This window comes from Trematomus bernacchii, unplaced genomic scaffold (genome assembly GCF_902827165.1).
Source record: "Trematomus bernacchii unplaced genomic scaffold, fTreBer1.1, whole genome shotgun sequence".
NCBI classification, from domain to species: Eukaryota; Metazoa; Chordata; class Actinopteri; order Perciformes; family Nototheniidae; genus Trematomus; species Trematomus bernacchii.
Genome location: NW_022987739.1, coordinates 3,856,138 through 3,879,311, shown reverse-complemented (window position 1 = coordinate 3,879,311; position 23,174 = coordinate 3,856,138). Strand labels below are relative to the sequence as shown.

Here is a 23,174-nt window from a genome sequence, read left to right as displayed (position 1 = left end):
AAGCGGTTGACCAATCACAACAGAGCCTACCAGCTAACCAATAAGAGCAGAACGGGCTCTGGTTTCAGACAGAGGGTGAAAAGAGGAGTACAGGCAGTATGAGAAGAATAAAGAGCTTTTTGAACATTAAAGCATGGAGACATGTCACAGTCGAGACACTAAATACACATTTGAACCTGAACATTAGCATAATACACCTCTGTCCTGAACCACTTCAAGTATGTTTGCAACTGCTGTAAAAGTTGAGATAAGATTCATACAGTTTCAGGTTTCAGGATATCCAAAGAAGTCATCAGGGAAGCCTTGATTTCAGAGAATGATCAGAATATCTGATGCCTGCTTGGTAATATTTCTCATACGCTAGGATTGGATTTGAATATGCTGCAATGTTAAGGGAGTGGGAATAAGAGGAAAACCTCCAGATACTCTTAAGACTGTTGATGCATTGATGCCAGGCTTGTAGGCACACCAGCCTTAATGAGTCTTTTGTTTTGTTGCATAATTGTAGCAGTTTGTTAACAAGTGAAACCAGATACAAATTCACAGTTTACAGCTCCTTTTAAATTAGCACAATTGACTGTATTAGTGTTACTATTGGATTTTATTTAGATGTAACTGCAACAAAGGTCCATCTCTGTCTTGGAGCTGAAACTACGAGGCTAACGTGGATGGTATTTTAAACTCACTGCTTCGATTTGAAAGATATGTTGTGACCAAAGCAGAATAAATAAGCAAGAAGAGTATATTGGAGGAAAAGGAAGAAGAGAAAATGGTGCAGAAGACTGAAACCTGTTTTTGTAAAGAGCCGTCCACACATTCAGGAGCAGAAGACCGCTGTACTTTCACTGTTTTCTCTACCCCTCACAAACAAGAATCTCAGCTGGAGGCAACACACAGGATCCCTGGACATACTGTTATTGTGCTGAGGTTTTAATGTGTGTGTACGTGTGTGTGTACGTGTGTGTACGTGTGTGTGTGTGTGTGTGTGTGTGTGTGTGTGGGGGGGGGGGTTCAGTGGCCATCCAGAGAAAACTGGTTAAAGCAATCGATTTGGGGATAAGGAGGAGACAACTAGCAGCGACCAATGGAGAGGGAGCTAATGACACAATCAACACCTGCAGCCCTGGCTGAGCCCTTTCTTTATCCTTCCACCCATAACAACAGATGTGGATGAGTGACCCCCACCGCCAGGCTGCCTCTTCTCTTCCTCCCCCAACATCCCCACCCTCCCCCTCTTAAAGCCTTCTCTTTCTGAAGCCCCCCCACCACAACCACCACCACCACCACCACCAACGCCATCCTCCAGGAAGCAGCCACAGAAGCAGGAGGGAGGAAAATCCCAGTGAGGTGCTGAGGAGGGGAGGACGGGGGCGGGGCCAGGGTCGGGGTCTTAAGATTTGGCTGTTTAACACAAAAGAGGCTGGAATGCAAAGAGTTAATCCGTTCGGGGGTCTCTCTTCCGCAAACAAAGGGACAGGCCTCCAGACAAAGGTTGAGGGAGGGGGAGCGAAAGGGTGAGGGATGGGGAGGTTGGTGGCTTTCCTACCATCTGGAGCTTTTGTTTTGGGGGAGGCTAGAGGTTGCCGAGGGGGTCTGCTGGGTGGCATAGGGTGTGGACAGGGGACTCCCCCCCCTCCCCTCCCGACCCCCGGACCCCCCCCCCCCCCCCCAGAGAGTCTCCATGTCCACGTGCTGCCCAGACAGACGCTGCCCGGCTAATCATCAGACTACCCTCCAACCGCTCTCTGGCACACACACACACACACACACTTTCACACATACACACAGACACTTGCACACACACTTACACACACACACACGGTCCTCTCTAACACTGTGCTGATATATACCAATATGGTCAGTGGATGCATGTAATTTACTCACTTATCGTACTTAATGTTTGAGGTACTTGTACTTTAACTACATTTTGGAAGCCAATATAATACTTTTACTCCATTACATTTATATGAGAGTTTATTAACATTGCATATTCAGATTACTAGCTAACACAAAGCTTTATTCGCCTATGTCAACATTTTGTTAGTAGATTAGCCTACCCATGGTGTATGTTTGTATGTATGTATATATATTTACTTTTATTTTTTATTTTATTATGTTAATTGTTTTTTTTAAACGTATATGCAATGCCTTGTTAACATGCTGCTGTGACAACAAAAAAATCATAAAGTATATCTAATCTAATTTAATAAATAAACATTGACATTGTAGGTTAGGTTTCTTCCGGCAGCCTTATACAATGTCATTCAACTCAGATCCACCTTTACCAGCTGTAATAGACGTATTAATGCATCAAAAAATCATAATCCAGTAAATATATACAGTATATGATTCAGAATCGTCCGTTACACTGAACGAGTTTGGTACTTAAGTATGTTTTGATGCCAATAATACTTCTGTACTTTTACTTAAGTAATACTCCGATCACATGACTTTTACTTTATTAATTTAGTATCCCTACTATTATAAGTACTTATTCCACCATACACACACTTTAAGCACTCAGTCTCCCTCTCTGTTTTCCACTTTCAAACACTTACACACACACACTCGCTCTCTCTTACACACACACACACACACGGCCAGTCTCCCTAAGCCCTCTTATAGGTTCAGGCAGAGGCGAGAGCAAACTTACACTGCGCTGTATGTTTGTGTATGTCATTCTGTCAGTATTACTGGTAGCTGTCCAATTGAGCGCTGTCAGGTTGAGGGAAGCCAGACTCTTTAAGGACCATTATGAACCGTGTCAACAGGCTGCACAATTACAACACACACTGGGGCCAGAGAGGATGAATGAATGAAGCCGCGTGTCCGGGTTTATTACACAGGGCCGGCCAGGGGACTTTGGGGATGAGCTGGATAGCATGAATGACAAACAAAGCGGGCCCTGTCAAAGCTCTTATCCTGGCTCTCATGCTGCCTTGCTGAGGATTCAGCCTCTCAACCTCCACTCCTGTTTGCCTGCTTGACTCTTTGTCTGTTTCCAGCCCAGCTTCCTCTTTACTGCCTGGATTTTCTAGCTCTTGGCCTGACAACTGTAAAAAAGGGGGGAATCCACGGGAACACATTTGGGTGTTCCCCCCCCTGACCCCTGTTCTTCCAGCCAGATAGAAAACCCTTTTATGTATCTAGCATTAAGAGATCTGTCAGATTTGTTTAAAGAGCCAGAAAGAGAAGAGGAACAACCCACGTCAGAGCCTTGTCCTGTTAAATGGAGCATCACATTAAAATAATCTTGAAATCTCCACGATGGAGACGAGTTTTTAAACTGGCAGGACAGATGTCACGATGAGAGACTGAATGAGGAGAAGTAGACGCCATTGTTCTAAAAACATTTATCATTGTTAGTTAGCATATTTTGGCCCGCTGCTCATCAACTCACTTAGCAGTTGGTGACACGCAGCTCATGGAGGCAATTAAGTATTTTTAAAGCCCTTAGTGTTGTTACGGTTTGTGTTGAAAATAGCACTGTCATGATATTAACTCCGTCAAATCTGAGGACAAAAGACATAATACACATCAAATCAAATCAAGTTTTATTTATATAGCACATTTTTAAACGATTTTTGGTTGAGCCAAAGTGCTGTACATATAATAAAAATACTCTACTACAGTAAAGACACTTTACAGCAAATACAACAGCACAGTTTGTTCAGAATATCAGTATGAGTATGAGCACCCTCTGTCCTTAGACCCTCACATCGTACAAGGAAAAACTTCCAGAGAAAAACCCACAGTTTAAAGGGGAACATGGGAGAAACCTCGGGGAGAGCAACAGAGGAGGGATCCCTCTCCCAGGACGGACAGACGTGCAATAGATGCCGTGTGTAAATCGAAGAGATAATACATTTTACAGCGTAGGTATAAGTATGAGTAGATGCAGCGTTACTTACATCTCCTGAGGATTTCCTTCCTATCAAAAAGTTATCAGAACCTTCTTTCAACTCAGAACTTGCTTAAGAATCGTCACGTTTGAACTTTTCTTCAGTATCAAAGTAATCCACTAATATACTTGTCGGTACATGAATGGGTACATGCAAGCAGGAACTTAAAGCAAGTACAGTACATAAGTAAAAGTTTGAGAGACATGTACTTCTACACTGTGGAACTATGACTTTTAATTGAGTAAAGCAGCTGAGTACTTCTTCCACCACTACATTGGATTGTAGTTGCAACACTTAAGAGGTTATCCAGGGTGCAGTTAGCTCTATTTTGTCTGCTCAAGAGTTCACAGTGTCAACATTTGTAAACCCAAGCAATGTTGGATCCGTCTCTGACTTTGATTTGGCAGTGCAGAAAGAAGAAAAAAAGAATTGTTGAGCTTAAATAACAGAGTGAGGCAAGTTGTCTTACTTGTCAATCTGAGTGAAACCAGGATCTCACTTCAACACGTGTGAGATGATGCACTTAGCATTCCCTGCAATTATTGTCCCTCTGCACCCCTACACATTCCTCCAGTCCATCAAGAGTACTTCTACAGAATGAATGTCAGCTGTTGAAATATATATATATATGTGTGTGTGTGTGTGCGTGCGTGTGTGTGTGGTCAAGAGACAGAAAGGGGATCATATACATACCACCACCATGAGTGTAAAAATCCAGGCGGTTCCCCAAGTGTGATGTTCTTCTCCCATCGGATCTGAGTGGAAAAGAGGATTGAGAGTAGAAGACAGAGGAGGGATATGAGGGATTAGACATCGCTGCATGTTTTATGCATATTGTAATCTTTTCGCCCAACTGTCCTCCCAACTTTACACACACAGAGTGAGAGTTGGACAGAAAAAAATAGGCCAACTGGCAGCGCAGTGGAGTGCGGTGCAGAGCTGAGTTTGTGGATAAGAAACTGGGACTGTATTGAAGCAGCGGCCCTCTCCACTGCCCTCACACACCAGCAGAGCTCCTGCATGAATCTGGACAGCGAGATAAGATGCAGTTTGAGATAGCAGTCCTTCTCCCTGCTTCACACACACCTACTGACATGACTGCACACACACACATTCACATAGTTAAACCTACACGATTCAACCGGGTCTGTGAGGATAGCAGTAAGATTTGTCTTTGTTTTTCTAAATATTTATTTATATATATATGGAATATCAGATCCTAGCTTCATATTTCTATTTAAGTGTCTACTCTATAGATTTCCCCAGTGCAGTTTATAGTGATGTGATGTGCCGTATGTGGGCTGGGCCTGTTGATTTAATGCTGCTAAAGAGCTGAGTGCTGCACTGTGCAGGAGAGCATAGAGTGGCAAAGTCCTCCCGGGGACAGGAGTGTGTTCTGGGTATCCTATAAATATGAATGTGTGTGAGAGTGTTTGTTTGTGTGCTTCTCACTGAAGAGGAACAGAGGCTAATTGAGGAAAGTAAGTCCAGGTGATAGCGCTCTCATTAGATGAGCAGGTGTGTGTGTGTGTGTGTGTGTATGTGTGTGTGTGTGTGTCTCCAGTCTACCTGCGAGGATAGAATTCCCTTATCTATTGAAACATATCTGTGTGTTTTCCTGTGTGTGTGTTTGTGTGAGAGGAAAAGACTACGAGGTACATAGGTGCTTAGCCTCAGAAATCTCAATGCATGGCAAAGAAAACATCATTATGTCTTAAACAACACATACATCGGGTTTAACGAATATAAGGCAAGCCAATTGAGAAACCCATCATCATTTTGACGGCGCAGCATATAAATAAACTCTCCGTCGCTGCAAATCGCACCAAAGAAATGGAACTAAGTTTAAACTCTATATACTTTAAATCTAATAATTGATCGGTAATGATAATTGATTTCTGATAATCAAATTTGACGTTTTTAGAATTTTTAAAAGCAATAATGCTAAACCTTTTCTGCTTCTATGGTTTTGTAAGGATTTTATGTTTTTCTTTGCCTTTTATCATTCGTATTAGTAAACTGCAGTTCTTATGATTTTAAATTAACAAAAAGTAAATTGGTATGGTATTTTAGAGACAAAATACTTGATCAATTAATCAAGAATGAATGGCAGATTAACCAAAAATGAAAATAATCACTATTTGCCGTAATGGACTGATTCCTAGCTTTTCCACACCAGAGCATTTAACCAACTCATTGAACAATTAACTTTAACACTCGATTCTGTTGTATTCTGTATAATTTTGTAGCATGTCTTTGTTTGTTGGTATATTTTCTTGAATCTATTTCTCAATTTGCTTGTGTTTTATCAGAGCAAGTGGAGGGTGTTCAGGTTTGTGTGTGTTTCCACAAAGATCTGGAGTGTGTTGAATGACTGCTAACATGGATGAGTAAAAACAAGTCTTGTTTCTTCAAATACTCGTGAGAAATCCCTCAACACTTTAAAGCCTACTGCTAGGACTGCATGAAGGGGGAAAGGTGAGAGGTCAAGCTGCTGTTTGCACGGATATGTTCCCATTACTGTCAGTCTAATCCAAATATACTGACTCTGACCATAAAAGACAACTAAACAGAAACGACGCTGAGGTTGAGATAAACAAAAATGACTACAGTAAGCCATACAGTGTTGCCGGCACAGCATTTGAGACAACTGGCGTCAAATTGACTTAGCAGTCTGCGCATGCATGCCTCGTGGCCATGGACTGTTTGTGTGTGTATGTTGTTTTAATCCCTGTCTGTGTAGATGTTGTCTTAATTCCTGTTTTAATGTGTGTGTATGTGCCTCTGGTTGCCTGTGACCCAGCGCTTCACCCCTTCCCACTAATAACACTCAATCTCTGGATGAAGATTCAGCCACAAGGGCCCTGAAATGAGCGAGGCTTCGACCAATTGATCTCCTTCTGCTGCTCCCCCCCCATTTTTGCTTCATATTTTAGTCGACCGCTCGTGGTTGTTGGCAACTGGGCCGGCCTCCAGCGGTCCTGCCCTCCCTGCTGCCAGCCTCCCTGCACAATATAAGCTAACACAACCAATTTCTGTCTGATTGATCCATCCACGTCCCAGCAAGTTATTATATTTTTTCATTGATTTTGAGGTATTTTTCTCTACTTTTTGATTTGATTTCTATTTTTTCTTTTTTATCCAAAATACATCTTGTAGAGATTTATAACATTTAAGAATTAAAAAGAGGAAATATCTTATATTTGTAGAGACAGTTCTTTTTGGCCAGAAAATAAGACTCAAAATAAATGGTTGCGGGTAAAATCATTTTTATCATTTTTATTATTATTATTATTATTATTATTATTATTATTATAGGCTAACCTTACAGAAGCTCCAGCAACACTTGCAATACTGGTATTTATTTCATATGTCAATTCGAAAAATATGAAAGGAAATATAAAAATCAAATCACAGACAAAATAAATGTTTTTCAGATTCATGCAGGCACTAGAAGTGACAGTGCTCACCCAGAAAATTGTCCAGGACATCGACCCGATATAACTGCAACTTGTTTTTTCACAGTTTTTGTAGGAATGAAAGAAAAAACATATATTTTGGTAATAGCTAGAATAAAGGCAGGCTAGTTGTTTCCCGTGTGTCCACTCGTAATGCTAAGGCTGCTAGGTATAGCGCTATATTTACAAAAAAATAAAGAAGTTGTATAGTATAGATTAGTTAGTTTGACTTTTTCCCTTTAGAGGAAAATGTTGAGCTGTTCCTTAAATCAAATAGGTATAACATAAAAAAGACCGTTAGAGAAGTCTCAATTGTAAAAAGACTTTCATTATTTAATCAAAGCTTGTTTTCTAGCACTTCTGAAATCAGAAAATGTAAGTATCTGTGATTCTGATCAGTGATCTGCTTGTTGTTTACTAGACTCTCTCTTCCATGTGAGCAGCATGCATGTGTGAGTTTAAACCGGTGTTACAGTATCTCTATACGCAAGTGACTCTACACTGAGCTCACCTGATGAAATGTCAGATAAACGCTGTCAGTATTAAATGATAGAGACCTGCCTTTGCCTGCTGTTAAAGCCCTCTCAGTGTGTTAAGTGGAGCTGAATAAAGCCAGTGTGCAGGAGAGGTGTTGTAAAGGAGACGGTCTGAACATGGGACCATTAGCAGGAAGGATGTCCATTAAGGAAGAGGATGCAACACATTAGAGACCCTAACCTCTCCAACAGTTCAGGGGCCTGATATGAGACTAATAAGTCTGGGATACCTGGGACACATGATCAAATATTGAAAAGGTACACTCGATTTAACTTCAGGGACTGGCTCCACTTATTAAATGTCATACCGAGCAACAGCACATGCCCACAATATGTCAAACTGCACTAATTATACAATGTTTATGATGACAAATTACATCTAATAATGAAGGGCTGGCAATCATAATAAGTAACCAATGTCATGTTTACATTGTCCCAAATTAACAAACACTCAAAAGAACATTGCTGTAAAAAAAAGTTTTGGCTCCTTGATGTAGTAATATTGTTACAGTTTTTAAGTGTCAAGAGCCTGGCTTTTAGTAATATTGCTCAACAGCTGCTTGGACACAGAACCATTTATAACAGGAATTCCAATCCTGGCAATACAATAGAGGGGGAACCCCATTCACGCTTTAGAGACAGGAAGTCATACTGAAAGAAAAGCTTACCTCTGACAGGAAGGTCTGTGCGGATTTCTGTGCGCCGACATGAAGCAAATACTCATACACATATAAAGCTAACCTGGAAAACAGAAAGAGAAAAAGAAGAAATTAGTGTCAAGGATCCCAACTTTTACACTCATCATCTTCCTCATTTCACTCAAAATAACAGCACTCATTTAGAAAATTCATGACCCACATTTAATTCAAAGGAACCCATCAACATAACTTCAACAAATGCGAACAACCGGCCGAAAATCATCAGTGTGTCAGTTTAGATGAAGCCTGGATAAACAGGATTTTACAGAGCGAGGATCATATACGCTGTGGAGGGGTTGTAAATGTGTGATGTAAAGCTCTGCAGCTCTGAGCTAAAGAGCCTCGGTGGCACTGAGCCATGTCCCTGTGGTTTGAGGAACTCTGCTGTTGAGGCTCGGAGGCCGAAAACAAGACGGCGTACACGCTGAGAGGAACTCGGACAGAGGAGAGGAAAAATATCCTCAGACGTGGCTGAAGTTCTCAGATGTCAACGCGCTGCTTGTTGGATTCCTGTCATTTGTAGGTGTCACACACATGTTGATGTCTATCTATGCATCAGATATACGTTGCTGCATATCAGATTAAGTATATTAATTATACCTCTTTTCAATAGTGGATGTTCAGATTTGGTTCAACTTGGGAATCTCCTAAGAACTAGTTTTCTTTTCCATTAACCAGAGCTTTTCGGGCTCAACGTCATGACGTCCCCGTTTATATTGCTCCTTTCCCAGCAACACCAATTTCCCTCATGGTAACAACAATGGCGACTACATTTGGGGCTCTGGTAATGCTGCTCTAACTCACGCAGCTAAGGCACGAGTTTTCTAACAACTTCAATCGTTGTTGTACTCGCCAGGAGCTGATGTTGTTCACGTAAATCCCGTCCAGGCCTCAGAAACTCTTGGTGATGGCTGGGCAAATAGTCGATGCCCAAGTTGAACCAATGTTCTGGACGAGAGCAGGCACCTCTGCACTGGAAACACCAAGATCAGGTTTCCAATTGGGCTCCTGCTTCGAACCGGCCCTAAAATTGCCCCGGTGGAGGTGCATTTTTTTTTTTTTTCTTCGGACAGAGCATATTAGCAGTTTGCAGTCGTTGTACTTAGCTAAGTTTATTGTCTTCTGGCTCTAACTAAAAATGTCCTACAAATATGAGAGTAGGATGGGCTGCAACTCTCACCATGAAAGTGCTTATCCCAAGTGTTGGACTGGTATGTGAACTACTTCGAGAAATAAGAAAAAAAAAGGCCTGTAACTGAAGAAGTAAAAAGGCACAGAGTGGCTGAGGTTTCTGTGGATTGTTCTGGATCTGAGAATTAAAATCAAACCACCTCAAAGAGTTTTTATGAAAGAAGAACCAAATCATTGCTCTCTTTTTCCATCGAAAGTTGACTCATCCTTGTCACTGTCTTTCCCTTGTTTACTCAACTAGTGATCGTTTCTAAGCAACTACAGCCGCTAAACCCGACTCATCTCAACTTTAAACAACTCTGAACAATGTTGTCTTCTACTTTAATTGCAACTAAATCTCAGATATTCAGAATGTTGTCAGTCTCAATTAGACCACACAAGAAGCTGCAGACACACAAAGACCTCTAACTCCGACATCAGGACAAACGCAACATTTGCCCAAAACAAGCACAAATAAGCAGCTCAATATTTTCACTACGATGCAGAACAGACATCATCATCTGTCTGCACCGGTCTCCAGAGGCCTGTACTACGAAGCTGGTTCAACCTAACCTGGATATGTTTGAGTTAGCCGGTTGGCCCAATCCAAAACATACGCGCTCTGGCTAAGCTGTACTACGACGCTGGTTATCAAGTGGATCGCTCAAGCCAGCCGTGTCCTATCTAGTTAGGTGCGCGTTCACATGAAAGGGGTGGTATTTGGAGCATTCGACCAATCTCAAACACGGACAAGGTACTGACAGCGCAGCGCGTCATACTTCCTGAATGAAAAGTGAACTTTAATATTAGTCAAATATGAAGAAGTTAAACTTTAAACATCCATGACTTAAACACTTTATCCAGGATAAAAGCCACATAGCTGCACCTGCAAGGTGAATACAGCTGGTAAAAGAAAAAGCGTTTGAATGCGTACATTAACAGGTTTATGATATCACTCATCACACGAGTGGATCTGACTTTAATTACATTTGACTCGAGTGTTTCATCAACTTAATGTGTTGCTTAAAATAATACTTCTGCATACAGTATGTGACACTGTGAGTGTTGCACGGCCAGATACGGCTCAAGAAGCTGACTCAAATAAGGAAATATATGATACATTATGATGTGATATGATATCTCTTAGCCTGCAACCTAACCTGCTCCGGAGCAGGTTTGCCGCTCAGCATAAGTTACCATGGAGATCTAGCCCGCTAAAAAGAGAACCAGCGTCGTAGGACCGGAAAGCCAGAGTTTTCCCTGAAGTCAGCCGGCTAAGCGAAAATCCGGCTTCGTAGTACAGGCCTCAGGTCTGCTGTGCTCCTGTTTTTATGCTGATCACATGCATACAGACAGAGTTATGATGTTTGGGTTGATTAAAGGTGATACTGAATGAATCAACAATGAGCCAGAGTTGAGCAACCTGAGTCTTTAGCTCTTCAAACATATCGCTATCTTCAAAGATATCGCTACATTTCACCGCAATGTCTTGACAAAAAAAGAGCATGATGTGCCACATCTGGTCCGAACCAGTTTCAACAAGCATTTGACACTAGATGATATCCCCTCCTCTATTTCTCACTCTTACATCAGATTAAACTGTCTCGACACCCATTGCAGATACAAAGTGTAAACACGCTTGTTGATTGAGGTTTTCATTAAAGTGTGGGTTTGTTTTTCCAGGATGTCGTCAGTATTTCTTTAAAGAGGCGTCACGTTTTAAGGCCTGATCAATGATAACATGTGCAGAAAAGGATTATGAGAAGTCACAAGGAGGGGCAAACTGCTTGTAAATGTTTAATATTGATCTAGAGTGACTGTCCTAGTGTCGTTAAGTGAAACTGATCAGTGTTGTGTTTAGCAGTAAGTCCATCACGTTTAATTACGTGTTGTCGGAAAATATGAAAAGACATATTTCTCTCTTTTAATAATAATTTTTTTTAAAACTTCTAAAATGTTAAGTTGTTTGTTTTGCAGGTATGATTGGGGATGCAATATTATGAGATGACACCTGTTTTATTGATCACCTGCTTGTTGTTCTATCTCTTTCTATGTTTCATTCATTTATTAATCTTGTATGGTTTTTCTTTTGTTAGGAAGAAAATAAACTTGTAATCAAAATGTAAATGTTAAAGCAAAATATTGCAATACCCCCACTTTTAATACATTAAAGGAATGATATTAACCTTAAATAAAACATAACACTTTTTTTTAACAAAGTTTTTTCAAGGCGACATTACTGTACGGTTGTAAAAGTGAATATTTTGGATTTTCTTTTCTGTTTCGTGTTTTTGCTCATTCACTGTAAAGCTGATGTTGCCATCCATGTTTGTTTTTGCTCCGTCAGCCTGAGCAATTCAGGGGATGTTGAAGTTTCCTGTGTGTTGGGCAAAGTGGGGACTCTCTTGTTATGAAAGGTGAAAATGTGGCCCTCGTCCGGCGGCAGCTCCTATATGCCCTGTCCGCACTGCACAGGATATTTCCATGGGCAATGCGGCAATACAATGAAATGTTCATGGCAGAGCCTGGTGAGATCTGAGGGTCTCTGTGCCCAAGTGATGGGCACCTGCCCCAGCTGCAATGCATTATTTAACAACACTCATTCAATCCCGGCTACAGGGGACACCTTTTGTTGCCCTGTCAGAAGCAGTAAGTGTAACTTGGCTGAGGTGGAGAATTTTTTTTGCAGGCTTATGGAGCAAAGCCTGAGGAAGGCCAGGGGGGGGGGGGGGGGTCTACTGTACAGGAGAGCTGTGTCAGAGGGAAAGGAAAGGTCAGGGCCTCAACTTCTTCCACTGGATACTGTAAGCCTTAACTCCTTCCCTGTGAACCCTGCACCAGTTACACGTGTCACTCAGGAATAAAAGATGAGATGCTTACAAGACAAACCCCCCCGCACGCAGTCGACTCAACATCTCACATTTCTTCATCGCATTTTACTCTCTGCTCCATCGGCTTCCACGGAGGAAACGTAATAATAAAAGTATTCTGATGCAAATTAAATGATGAGAAGAAGGAGATCTGTCTGAGTGGGAGGAAGAATATTTGACCTGTGCTTTGACGGCGGACTAAATGTCAAGGCTTATGATATAAAGCTGCTTTGTGACTTTATATTAAGAGAGACACAAAGCCAGACAGTGCATCTTCTCACGATCCCTCTCTGAAGCTTAAAGATAATTTGCAACAGTTTTTCCAACAAAGATCAACTGGTGGAACTTTACTGAACCATTGTTTCCTTTTCTTTCCCTATGTTGCAACTATTATGATGCTTGAACAAACACCCCTCTGCAGTGCTATTAAGATGCATTGAACTAACGCACCTCTTCAAAGACATCAGTTTTCAATGGAGCGGCGCAATGATGACTTATTTTTTAGGCTAACCCAGAAATGAGCATTGCAAGGGCTTCCCCAACATTTTTCCATTGTATTTAAAAAATATTGCAGAGAATAGGATCTTGTCACACGTTTATGATTCTTATTTGTTTTGTAAGGCAGGATAATCTCGAAATATTAACACCAATTTTATGGGTTTTGAAGCGTAAGGGAGCTTTGGGATTGATGTCTTTGCACACCATTTACGTGCACAAATCACACTACAGGAAGGAGAAACCACCCTAATAGCCTAATATGGCGCCTTTAAAGGTCACCTATTATGCAAAATCCACTTTTCCATGTCTTTTCTACATCAACATGTGTCCCCTCTGTGTAAAGAGATTCTGAAAGTTTCAGGAAAAAAGATTCGCTCACTTTTGTCCTGATCCATTTATATAAAAACCTGTCTGAAAAAGAGCTGATCAGATTTTGGCCACTTTATGATGTCATAACAATTTTTTGGCTTGGTAACCACTAGCCAATCACCAACCAAGGTAACCCCCCCCCCCCCCCCCACCTTATCACCTGAATCTCCTCCTAGAGCACCATTGAGTTCTTTTTAACCAAATATCTCTCAGAGGGGCGTGGGGAGTGGCTCTTATTTTCATCTAAAGTAACAGACAGAGAATCAGCACTTTTGAAACAGGGCTGAAACAGAGGGGATTATGGGATGCTGCAATGATCTGTTTGGTATTTGGAGCCAAACATTTCAGAGACATGATTTGTATATATCTGAGACCTATAATATATTGATGAAAAACAGTATGATAGGGGACCTTTAATTCATGCATCTAACTGAGAACCCACTCAAGGAACAGTCGAGACGAGGGAACCAGATGGGATAACATGCTAACTCATTTCCGGGTTTTAGGACTCATTCCTGCATCACTCCAAGAACTGATCTGGGGGTCGGGTTTTGTGTTTTAAATATTTGTCTTACTCTAAATGAGTGTTGAGATTAATGAATGAATGAACAGCACTCCTGTTTCTGTCTTCCTTGAAGGTGTCTTGCTAAACCAAAGCCTTGTGTGGCCTATAGTGCGCTGCTCCATGTTCACACATCAGTGAGATCTCTCCCACTGCCTCGTCCCCAGGAAACACACCTGACATTTAGCCCCAGGCCGCCCCATCCAGCCTTCCCTTTCCTCCGCTCGCCTCCAGAGACAAGGGCATCTCGGCTGAGTTTAGCCAGCTAAAGCACAGACAGTTAGCAAATTAACTTTCATGTCTTCGTTTCAATAATTCAGCAGAGAGCGCAGGGGCTGGGTGAAGTAAGGTATGAATGGAGGAAGTGAGGGCTCATTACTGCGTCTGCTTTTTATACATTATCCTTCGCCAAAGAATAACATCTATAGCATGCATCATTTATATATTTAGTGACGCACTGAATGTAACATATATTAGAACTGAAGTAAAACACATAATATTATTTCCTCAATATTAAATATTGATATCTTAAAGCAGTATAGATGTGAAAATGGTGTGGATCACTGAATGAGAGATGTGATGTTTGAGACACCTGTGACACCGTGAAGCCGTTTCACTGCAGCCTATTCCCACTGCACACACTGTTTGTATTTACTTAGCTTTGTTATGGCACTTCCTTTGTCAAAACAAATCAGTGTCAACACGCGTGTAAACACACATGGCTTTAGCATGGGTTAATCCACACTCTGTCACACACACACACACATTTAGTCCTCTCCCTTTCTACCAGCACGTGATATTTACCTATCGACTGACTCACCTGTAAATGTCCTCTAACCTCACAGTAGAAGTTTTTCATTTTCAGTTTGACAGGAAAGACAGTATTGGTGTTTTGTGATTTTCTTTTGGCATAGCTGACATAGTTTTGCTAGCACAGCAGCCCCCTCCCACAGCAGTTACTGAGGACCGTAATATGAGGAAGCTTTAACAACAATAACAAACAATAATCCGATAATGTTGATTCCTATGTTTATCTTTATGTACACATGATTGTTATACCTGAGGCCTGTACTACGAAGCTGGATTTTCGCTTAGCCGGCTAAATTCAGGGAAATCTCGGGCTTTCCGGTCCTACGACGCTGGTTCTCTTTTTAGCAGGCTAGATTTCCATGGTAACTTATGCTGAGCGGCAAACCTGCTCCGGAGCAGGTTAGGTGGCAGGCTAAGAGATCAACTCAGTGAAAGCACCGCCTGCTGACCAATCAGAGCTCCGTGTGCGGAGTTTAAAGCGATCAATTCATATTACAGGATAGAGGAAATACAGAAAAACTGCCGTTGCAGGAAAGACGGCCGTGAAAATTAATAGAATATCCCCTCCCATCTTCAGAGCAATCTGACTATTATAATATTAGCGTTAAGAAAGCTTACTTAAATATCTGCCACGACATAAGTAACCGGATCAGAGTAACATTAAGTACAGTCCGTGGCACTGTGAGTGCAGACGTCGATGTGTCCCATTATCATTCATATCATATCACATCATAATGTATCATATATTTCCTTATTTGAGTCAGCTTCTTGAGCCGTATCTGGCCGTGCAACACTCACAGTGTCACATACTGTATGCAGAAGTATTATTTTAAGCAACACATTAAGTTGACGAAACACTCGAGTCAAATGTAATTAAAGTCAGATCGTGTCTTAGACGGGGCAGTGATATCATAAACCTGTTAATGTACGCATTCAAACACTTTTTCTTTTACCAGCTGTATTCACCTTGCAGGTGCAGCTATGTGGCTTTTATCCTGGATAAAGTGTTTAAGTCATGGATGTTTAAAGTTTAACTTCTTCATATTTGACTAATATTAAAGTTCACTTTTCATTCAGGAAGTATGACGCGCTGCGCTGTCAGTACACTTGTCCGTGTTTGAGATTGGTCGAATGCTCCAAATACCACCCCTTTGATGTGAACGCGCACCTAACTAGATAGGACACGGCTGGCTTGAGCGATCCACTTGATAACCGGCGTCGTAGTACAGCTTAGCCAGAGCGCGTATGTTTTGGCTTAGGCCAACCGGCTAACTCCAACATATCCAGGTTAGGTTGAACCAGCTTCGTAGTACAGGCCTCTGTTGTCTGTTCAGGCAGATGCTGTTCTCCTTATGCTAATACAAGACGCACACAATTCTCCTCTGAGCTCTCTGTTGCCAAACTGATTAACAACTTCAGGCACGGAGCCTCAATATTTATACCGTCTCTTTTATTTCAAGTGAGAAAACTAACAAATGTGTGCGGATGCACCCAGAGCAGCTGACGAAAGGCAGCATTAATTGACTGTTGACATATCTGAATGAGAGCAGTCAGCCAAAGGGTGCCGAGGGTAAATCAAGGGTTTCTTTACTTTTAGTGCAATGTTTCTACATGTGTTAGTGCGTAGCTCTTTATGCTTCTTTCAAAAGACTGAAATGCAGATGGCAGGGCCCTCTGTGTAGAATCAAACCATGCATTCAGACAGAAGGAGGAGCCAGAGGAGGAGCGGAGGATGTAAAGAACCCCGTATTCAAAACAAACTGATTAACTTCAAGTTCTTTTCACAAACAAATCCAACAGCACTTGAAATCGCACAGAAATATCTGTAAACAAACACAGAGGGTTAGGAAACAAACCCGCGGAGTAGAATTATTTTAAGAACGTGATTTTTTAAAATGAGATGTTTGATCAAGCTATTTAATGTTTGGTGAATGGCACCTTTAATTAGGAAGCCAGATTCATCAGCGCGTATTTCAAAGAGGTACCAGTTACTGAATAATAAGGTGACATTAATATAGAAGCTGTTGTATTACTGTTCAAATTAAATTAAATTAAAGGCTGGAAAAAAAGTGTGCAGGGTAATTAATTTCTTTGCTCACAAGGGCACCAATTCTTCCTCTACCTTTATAATATTTGTATACAGACAGTCTGAACACAATAATGTTTCTCAAGGAGTTGCAAAAGAAAGAGCCCCCCCCCCCCCCATGTGTCTGCTACCTGTGTGGGATCTGGATACAGCTACAGTAAACTAGGCAAAGCCTTGGCTGTTGAATGTAAAAGTGACGGTTTTATGTTGCATTTCTGAACAAGCCCTTTGGATTTGAGCCTTGGTTTCAAGGTTTTTGAAGAAAATAAAAATACACACTGTACACATGCAGTTTTGTGCCGTGTGATGTACACACTTACATTGGAGTTTGTATATTTGAACATGTTGTATAGCAAACCTCAGAACTATTCTTTACTATTCAGGTAGCTGAAGGACATGCTGCACTGGAAGGGGGCTTTTTCCTTTTTCTTTATAAGCATTTTAGATTTAAGAGCCTACATCTGTACAGAACTTTGTAGCATCTGTGCTACTACAACTTTTTCAGATTGTCTTGGACTTAAAGAGACAGTGGTGTAAAAAAGATGAACATGTTTCTTTTGGATGTTTAAAAAACTTTAAGAGGGAGGTTGATCCACAATTTCCCTGAAAAGCTTCAGCATCTGGCCAATTACTAACACCAGACTACTAACAAAACCAAATGGTGTTGAAGAATAAAATCTGTTTGAAATACTGCATGTGTATAAAATATTTGAGCTATAGTTTGTGCAGGAACTACACAATATTTCCTCTTCTTCCTTGTAGCAACAGGTGGTCACAAGCCGACACCCTCACTGTCTGATTGCTTTTAACTATAGACAAAGCTATGGACAAATACTACAATTATTCTCTTTTTCTTTAACCACTTTTGTGTATTATGCAATATGATGTGTCTAAGTCTCAAATAAACATAATATTAAGCTTAAAAAGGCATAGTATTACCACATAACTTATATTCAAATATAAGATTAAATGAGATTAGATCAAATAAGATATGAGCGACCATTATTGATCCCTGTTGGGAAATTCAGGGTTCATAACAGCAAAAGAAAAAGATTGAAACATAGAATACATTTGAGAATAAGGAGAATAAAAGTAAAAAAAACAATATGCAGTGTGAATAAGAATAAACATAATTTAAAGTAAAACATAGTATTAACATATAAACCGAAATGAGCGAAGACAGTTATGTATATGTGCAAGTATTTAGTGTGAACCATAGGAATAAATCACCTTATATATATTTAATTAAAGTGGCTATACAGTAATGCCATTATTTTAAGTTTAATTAAGCAGCTGAACAAAACTGATTCCAACTTTACTCAAACCAAAAGAGAGATTTATATATATTATAATCCATTTTTATTTAAATATTTGACTTGATATTCAACCCTCTAAGCAAGCACTGCAGCTGCAATACTCTGTCAATCTGAAGTCCATCCGGGGTGCTCTTTTTATTCACTATCTGAATATGTAAAGACTTGATATGAATATGTAAATATGAATATGAGCTAATTCAGGGATACATTCAGGCAGCTGTTGTGAGCTCCACATTTACAAGGAAACATGTGTTGGCCCTGCGGGGCGGGTTAGGGTGACAAGACAGGTGAGGGGAGAGGGCAAGCGCCGTCCATTATGTCTGTGCAACACCTATAGGCCTGTGACGTGCCCCCCCCCCAAACACACACACACTGGATACATGGGATTAAATTATATTTCCTGTGCGGTTTCTAAACAAATCCAGAGTTTTGTTTTTCACAAGCAGGAGGATTCATCATTTCCAGCCCCCAAAAGACTTGTATTTCTTATGAGTTAAATTATTAATCCTCCTCCTACACTATCATTTGAAATACATGCTGCCTCTGCACTGATTTCACTCCCAATAACACATGGAACATAATCCACACTCCCTGAGCAAGCAAGTGCAACTAAAAACAGTCGGAAAACACAGCATTTAAATCATCCCCTGCTCGTTGTAAATAAAGCAACGCAGCCAAGGCACACAAACAGGTGTGGAAGCAGCCTAACGTCTGCTGATGGTTCATATGCAATATTAAAGCATCATATGCTGGTTCAAAGGTCACTCTGCCTGCTGTTCATCAAACCACATGGGACTGTTTTCATTTAGGATTCACTCCTCCACCTCGACACAGACACAAACACACACGGAGCTTCTACATTTTCCAATAATCTGATGTGAATTCTGAGTGAAATTAAACGCTTGTGGCACTAAAAGTGTACAAAGTCATATTGGAGGGAGCTTACACTAAGCACATAAGCGAGCCACATCTCTAGAAAGATTAATCAATTGAATGTGACACAGCAATGCATCAAAAAATACAAAAGAGTCTCTAAAGAAATGTTGTTTCTATTACAGATGTATGAGGAGCGGTGTAACACAGCCTCTCAGGACTGGACAGTGTTTTTAGATCACAATTGCATCCCAGCAGGGAAACTATACCTCACTTCTCTCACCTCAGACTGTTTAATCCTTTAAAATAGATCATTTTGATAAAATACTACTCATTTTTAAAGTGTGGGTTTGCAATACAGGTTTAAATCTTTGAATGGATCCATACAGGAATATTGGAGGCAGCGTCGATATGAAGAGCAGGCATGAGGAGCAGCCTTCAGTCAAGGGACAGTGACATTTAAAAGTAACATAGTCTTATACAGAAAAACACTAATTCATGCACTGATATGACTGATGTTCGTATGTAAAAAAAAAAACATTTAACACCAAATTTAGCAAAGAGCATGATATAAATAACCCATATTTAAAACACACAAAAATATTATTTTCAGACACAATAAGGAAGATTTCGCGTAGATGCGACAACTTACTACATTTATCAATAGGTCTTATAATATAAATCATACATATTATCAGATAAATGCTCCTTGCAGAATGACTCTCCTTCGTGTGAACGGATGCTAAAAAGTTTACCACCGCTGTATGATCTCTGAATGGGACCAAACTTTTCCTACATCGCCAGGTTTAGATACTACCGGCTTCACGTTCAAAACATACATCAAATGTCCCGAGCAATCTACCCGTTTATATTTCTAAAACACACAATAATCCAACCATGCAGCAGCTTCATCTCCTAAAGTTTAAAATAAAAAACGACCGAGCAGCAGCAGCAGCAGCAGCAGTCCGCACAGGGACGATCACACAGGAACATGTTTAACCCAAAATTAAACGCTTTCTCAACTTGAAACGCTGCAGAAGCGAAACATAAAATACATTGTTGCACTCAAAATGCTGCACCAAGTTACAGAAGAAGTGTACGCGCCTTGCACGAAGACACACTATTGGTAAATATCCCATGCAAGAAAAACGCGAAAGTGCAAACAAAAGGTCAACATTTAAAAAAGTTTAAGAGACGCACCTCTAAGGTGGTAGGAGGGGAGGGGGGACACGCAGGCACGAGCGCACTTTAGTACAGTACACTGCTTTTAAATTACCTAGTTTTGAAAGTTGGACTCCCCTTCCCTGTCCCACACGCCTGTGCATGATAAGCAGGTAAAGTGTCACATATTAGCGCATAATTCACTTACTTTTCTCTCGCTTGGTTATCGGAAGGGACGACAGCTCCTTTACCTTTGGCGTACATGCTGGATTCTGTTTTAAGACTTTTGCCCCACTCAACACCTGTCAAAGAAAGCAGCCAGGAAAACGCTCCATCTCCATAGCTACCCCTTTAGTGTTTTTCCTCCCCCCCTTCTCCTCCTCCCCCTCCTCCTCCCTCCTCCTTCTCTCTCCTCTCCCTCCCTCTCTTCTCTTCTATTTTTTTTTTTTTTTTTTTTTACATCTCCAACATTGGCCACAAATCAGGCACAGTTTCTGTTGGGGGAACTTGAAACCGTCCTCTGTTGGATTTTTTTTCCCTCCTCAGCCGCTGTTCCGCAGACCTGCTCCTCCTCCCTCCCCTGTGCAAACGGTGGGGGCTCCTTAAAGGGAAACACACACTTCTTGTTTACTGACCTCAGAAACATGAGGAGAGAAAAGGGGGGAAGATAGGGGAAAGACATGCCGGGTACAGGCTCTGCACTTATAACGACTGCAGCCGGCTCGTTTTGGGAGGCTTGCAATAGTCGTTATGTTTTTCCCCTAAAAAGACATTCCAGGACTTCGACTCCAATTTGGTTTCGAGACTTTGACTAAAAAATGTAGGAAACTACTCTCATTTTTTCACAGGATTGCACACCATCCTATGGAAGGTAGCTTATTATTTCCCATATTGTGAGGTGGTCTCGATGTAGCAAACATTGTTTTGTCATAATCACTAAATAATTACCGCACCTTATTAGGTAAAGAAAACTGTCATTGTTATGGTCAACCAACACATTATGATGTTTAGTATGGCCACAGGCAATGGTTAAAGCAGGGGTGATTTCAGGATTTGTTTTAAATTAAGAGTCATGGGGGTTAAGTACCACGTGAACGAATTAGCTTAGGCTCAGTTCAAAATTACTTTAAAATGTGTGAAATACCCGTATGTTTACTAAATTAGCAAGAATTTTCTGCAACATATTCGAACATGTGACGGAGTTGCTGGTGGGTTTCTTTCTCAAACGGCGGCCTTGCCGTCAGTCATGTAATATGTCTCCCAAAAATATATACACAGACATTATTTAGAAAGGACACAACACACTGAGAGACAATTTCCTATATATTTTTCACATGGGCAGGGCCACGGACCGGCATCTTTATGAGACTAGCGGCAGGTCTATAAGTCGATTATCTCTAAAGGGAGTGAACTCAAACACAGATTAGGACCAATTCTGTGACCCCATACTCACTAAAGTAAATATTGGACCCATTTTCCACAAGCATATACATATCTTCCGTACAGACAATAAAAAATCTTCTGCTTTCATTAATTAGCAAACGTTCGCTAACACACTATAGCTAACTAATCTTCAGAATGTCAAATGTGTTTTTTAGGTGTGTACATATCAAATTTGAGCAAAATAAGATATAAATAGCCAAATGAGACCGTGCCCACTAAGGATACAGGAAGTACATACGATTTTATACAACTGGCTATGTTTGTAATGCGTCATTTTTTTAATTGAAATTAATCTGGTGTTTTTTTTACCATTACAGTCAACATTGCTTTTTTCTTGTTGCTTGAAACAACAATTATATCAACTGTACAGATGTAAGCAAAACTGCAACCATGTGCAAAATGTCAATGTGCTGTGACTGACTTACAGTTTAAGAAATACTAAATATGATAATTCCAAGCCTCTTGCACAATTTGTATACATTTCTTGACAGCAACACCTTTAGGGTCGATGGAATACTTTTAACTTGAGTCTATCCAAGCGTTGCCAAGACCGTATGCGACCAGGTGTACACGTTTAAAATGACATCTAAATAAGCATGAATTAGACTTCAGGTAGCCATAACAACATTAGGCTACACATTTCTCATGCTACTGGATGCAGTACAATATGGTATAGTTCCACTTACACCAGGTTAACTACACATTTCCCAACACAGAGAGGGACAATTTGTTTGGGACCCTTTGACAACAAATCTAATGACCCATTATGATCCTTACAATCAACCGGACATATGGGGTTGTGACAAGTGTCAGATAGTTTTCTGCTCACTTGTCCGTTTAAACCTCTATATCAAGGTACTCACTTAACACACGTGGCCCTGATGTTGATGACATGGGACATCTATACAGGTCATTGGACACGGGGAAAATATCATCAACTCTTAACCCTTACTTACAGTAAAAGGAGATGGCTCTTGAAACTGCTCAAGAAATGTTTACAATATACATCATGCATGTGAGTACTATCAAACTAATTGAGCCATTAAAAGAAATAAGGTGGTTCTCTTGAAACCCTTATTGATTTGTGTTGATATTGGTGGGTGTTGTTTGCCCTATGATGATCACTGACTGAGTTCATAGTTAGTGCATTTATTAATTTACAGTAATTTACTGATATTATAGTTATTTAGTCTGGTCATAGACCGCCCACACGACAGACAGCTATGAGGTTCACTTTTTAGAATTTGCTTTCTCAGCAACAGAAATACATGATCTATTGCTTTTGAATAAATACAAAAAGAATGTACTGTTTTGGATGTGGATACAGAAGTGAGGAGTTAAGCAAGGGCGTTTTTGGTTAACACATGGGAGGCTTAAGCAGCAGTCACCAGTGCCAAATCGCTGCTCTGCATAGAGAGCCTC

The 23,174-nt window shown here is 40.7% G+C and overlaps 1 protein-coding gene across 2 annotated transcripts in view; it reads right to left on the bottom strand.

The window, feature by feature from the left end:
* ssbp4 (single stranded DNA binding protein 4) overlaps positions 1-20,784 on the bottom strand; it is a 93,288-nt gene extending 72,504 nt beyond the window's left edge. For both annotated transcript variants that reach the window (XM_034146685.1, XM_034146686.1), the window contains exons 1-3: positions 20,518-20,784; positions 8,565-8,637; positions 4,596-4,657 (exon numbers count right to left, since the gene is read on the bottom strand). In XM_034146685.1, coding sequence (XP_034002576.1) covers positions 4,596-4,657; positions 8,565-8,637; positions 20,518-20,573 — 191 coding nt within the window. In that variant the 5' untranslated portion in view covers positions 20,574-20,784. The remainder of the gene's footprint in view (positions 1-4,595; positions 4,658-8,564; positions 8,638-20,517) is intronic.
* Positions 20,785-23,174: the final 2,390 nt, after the last annotated feature.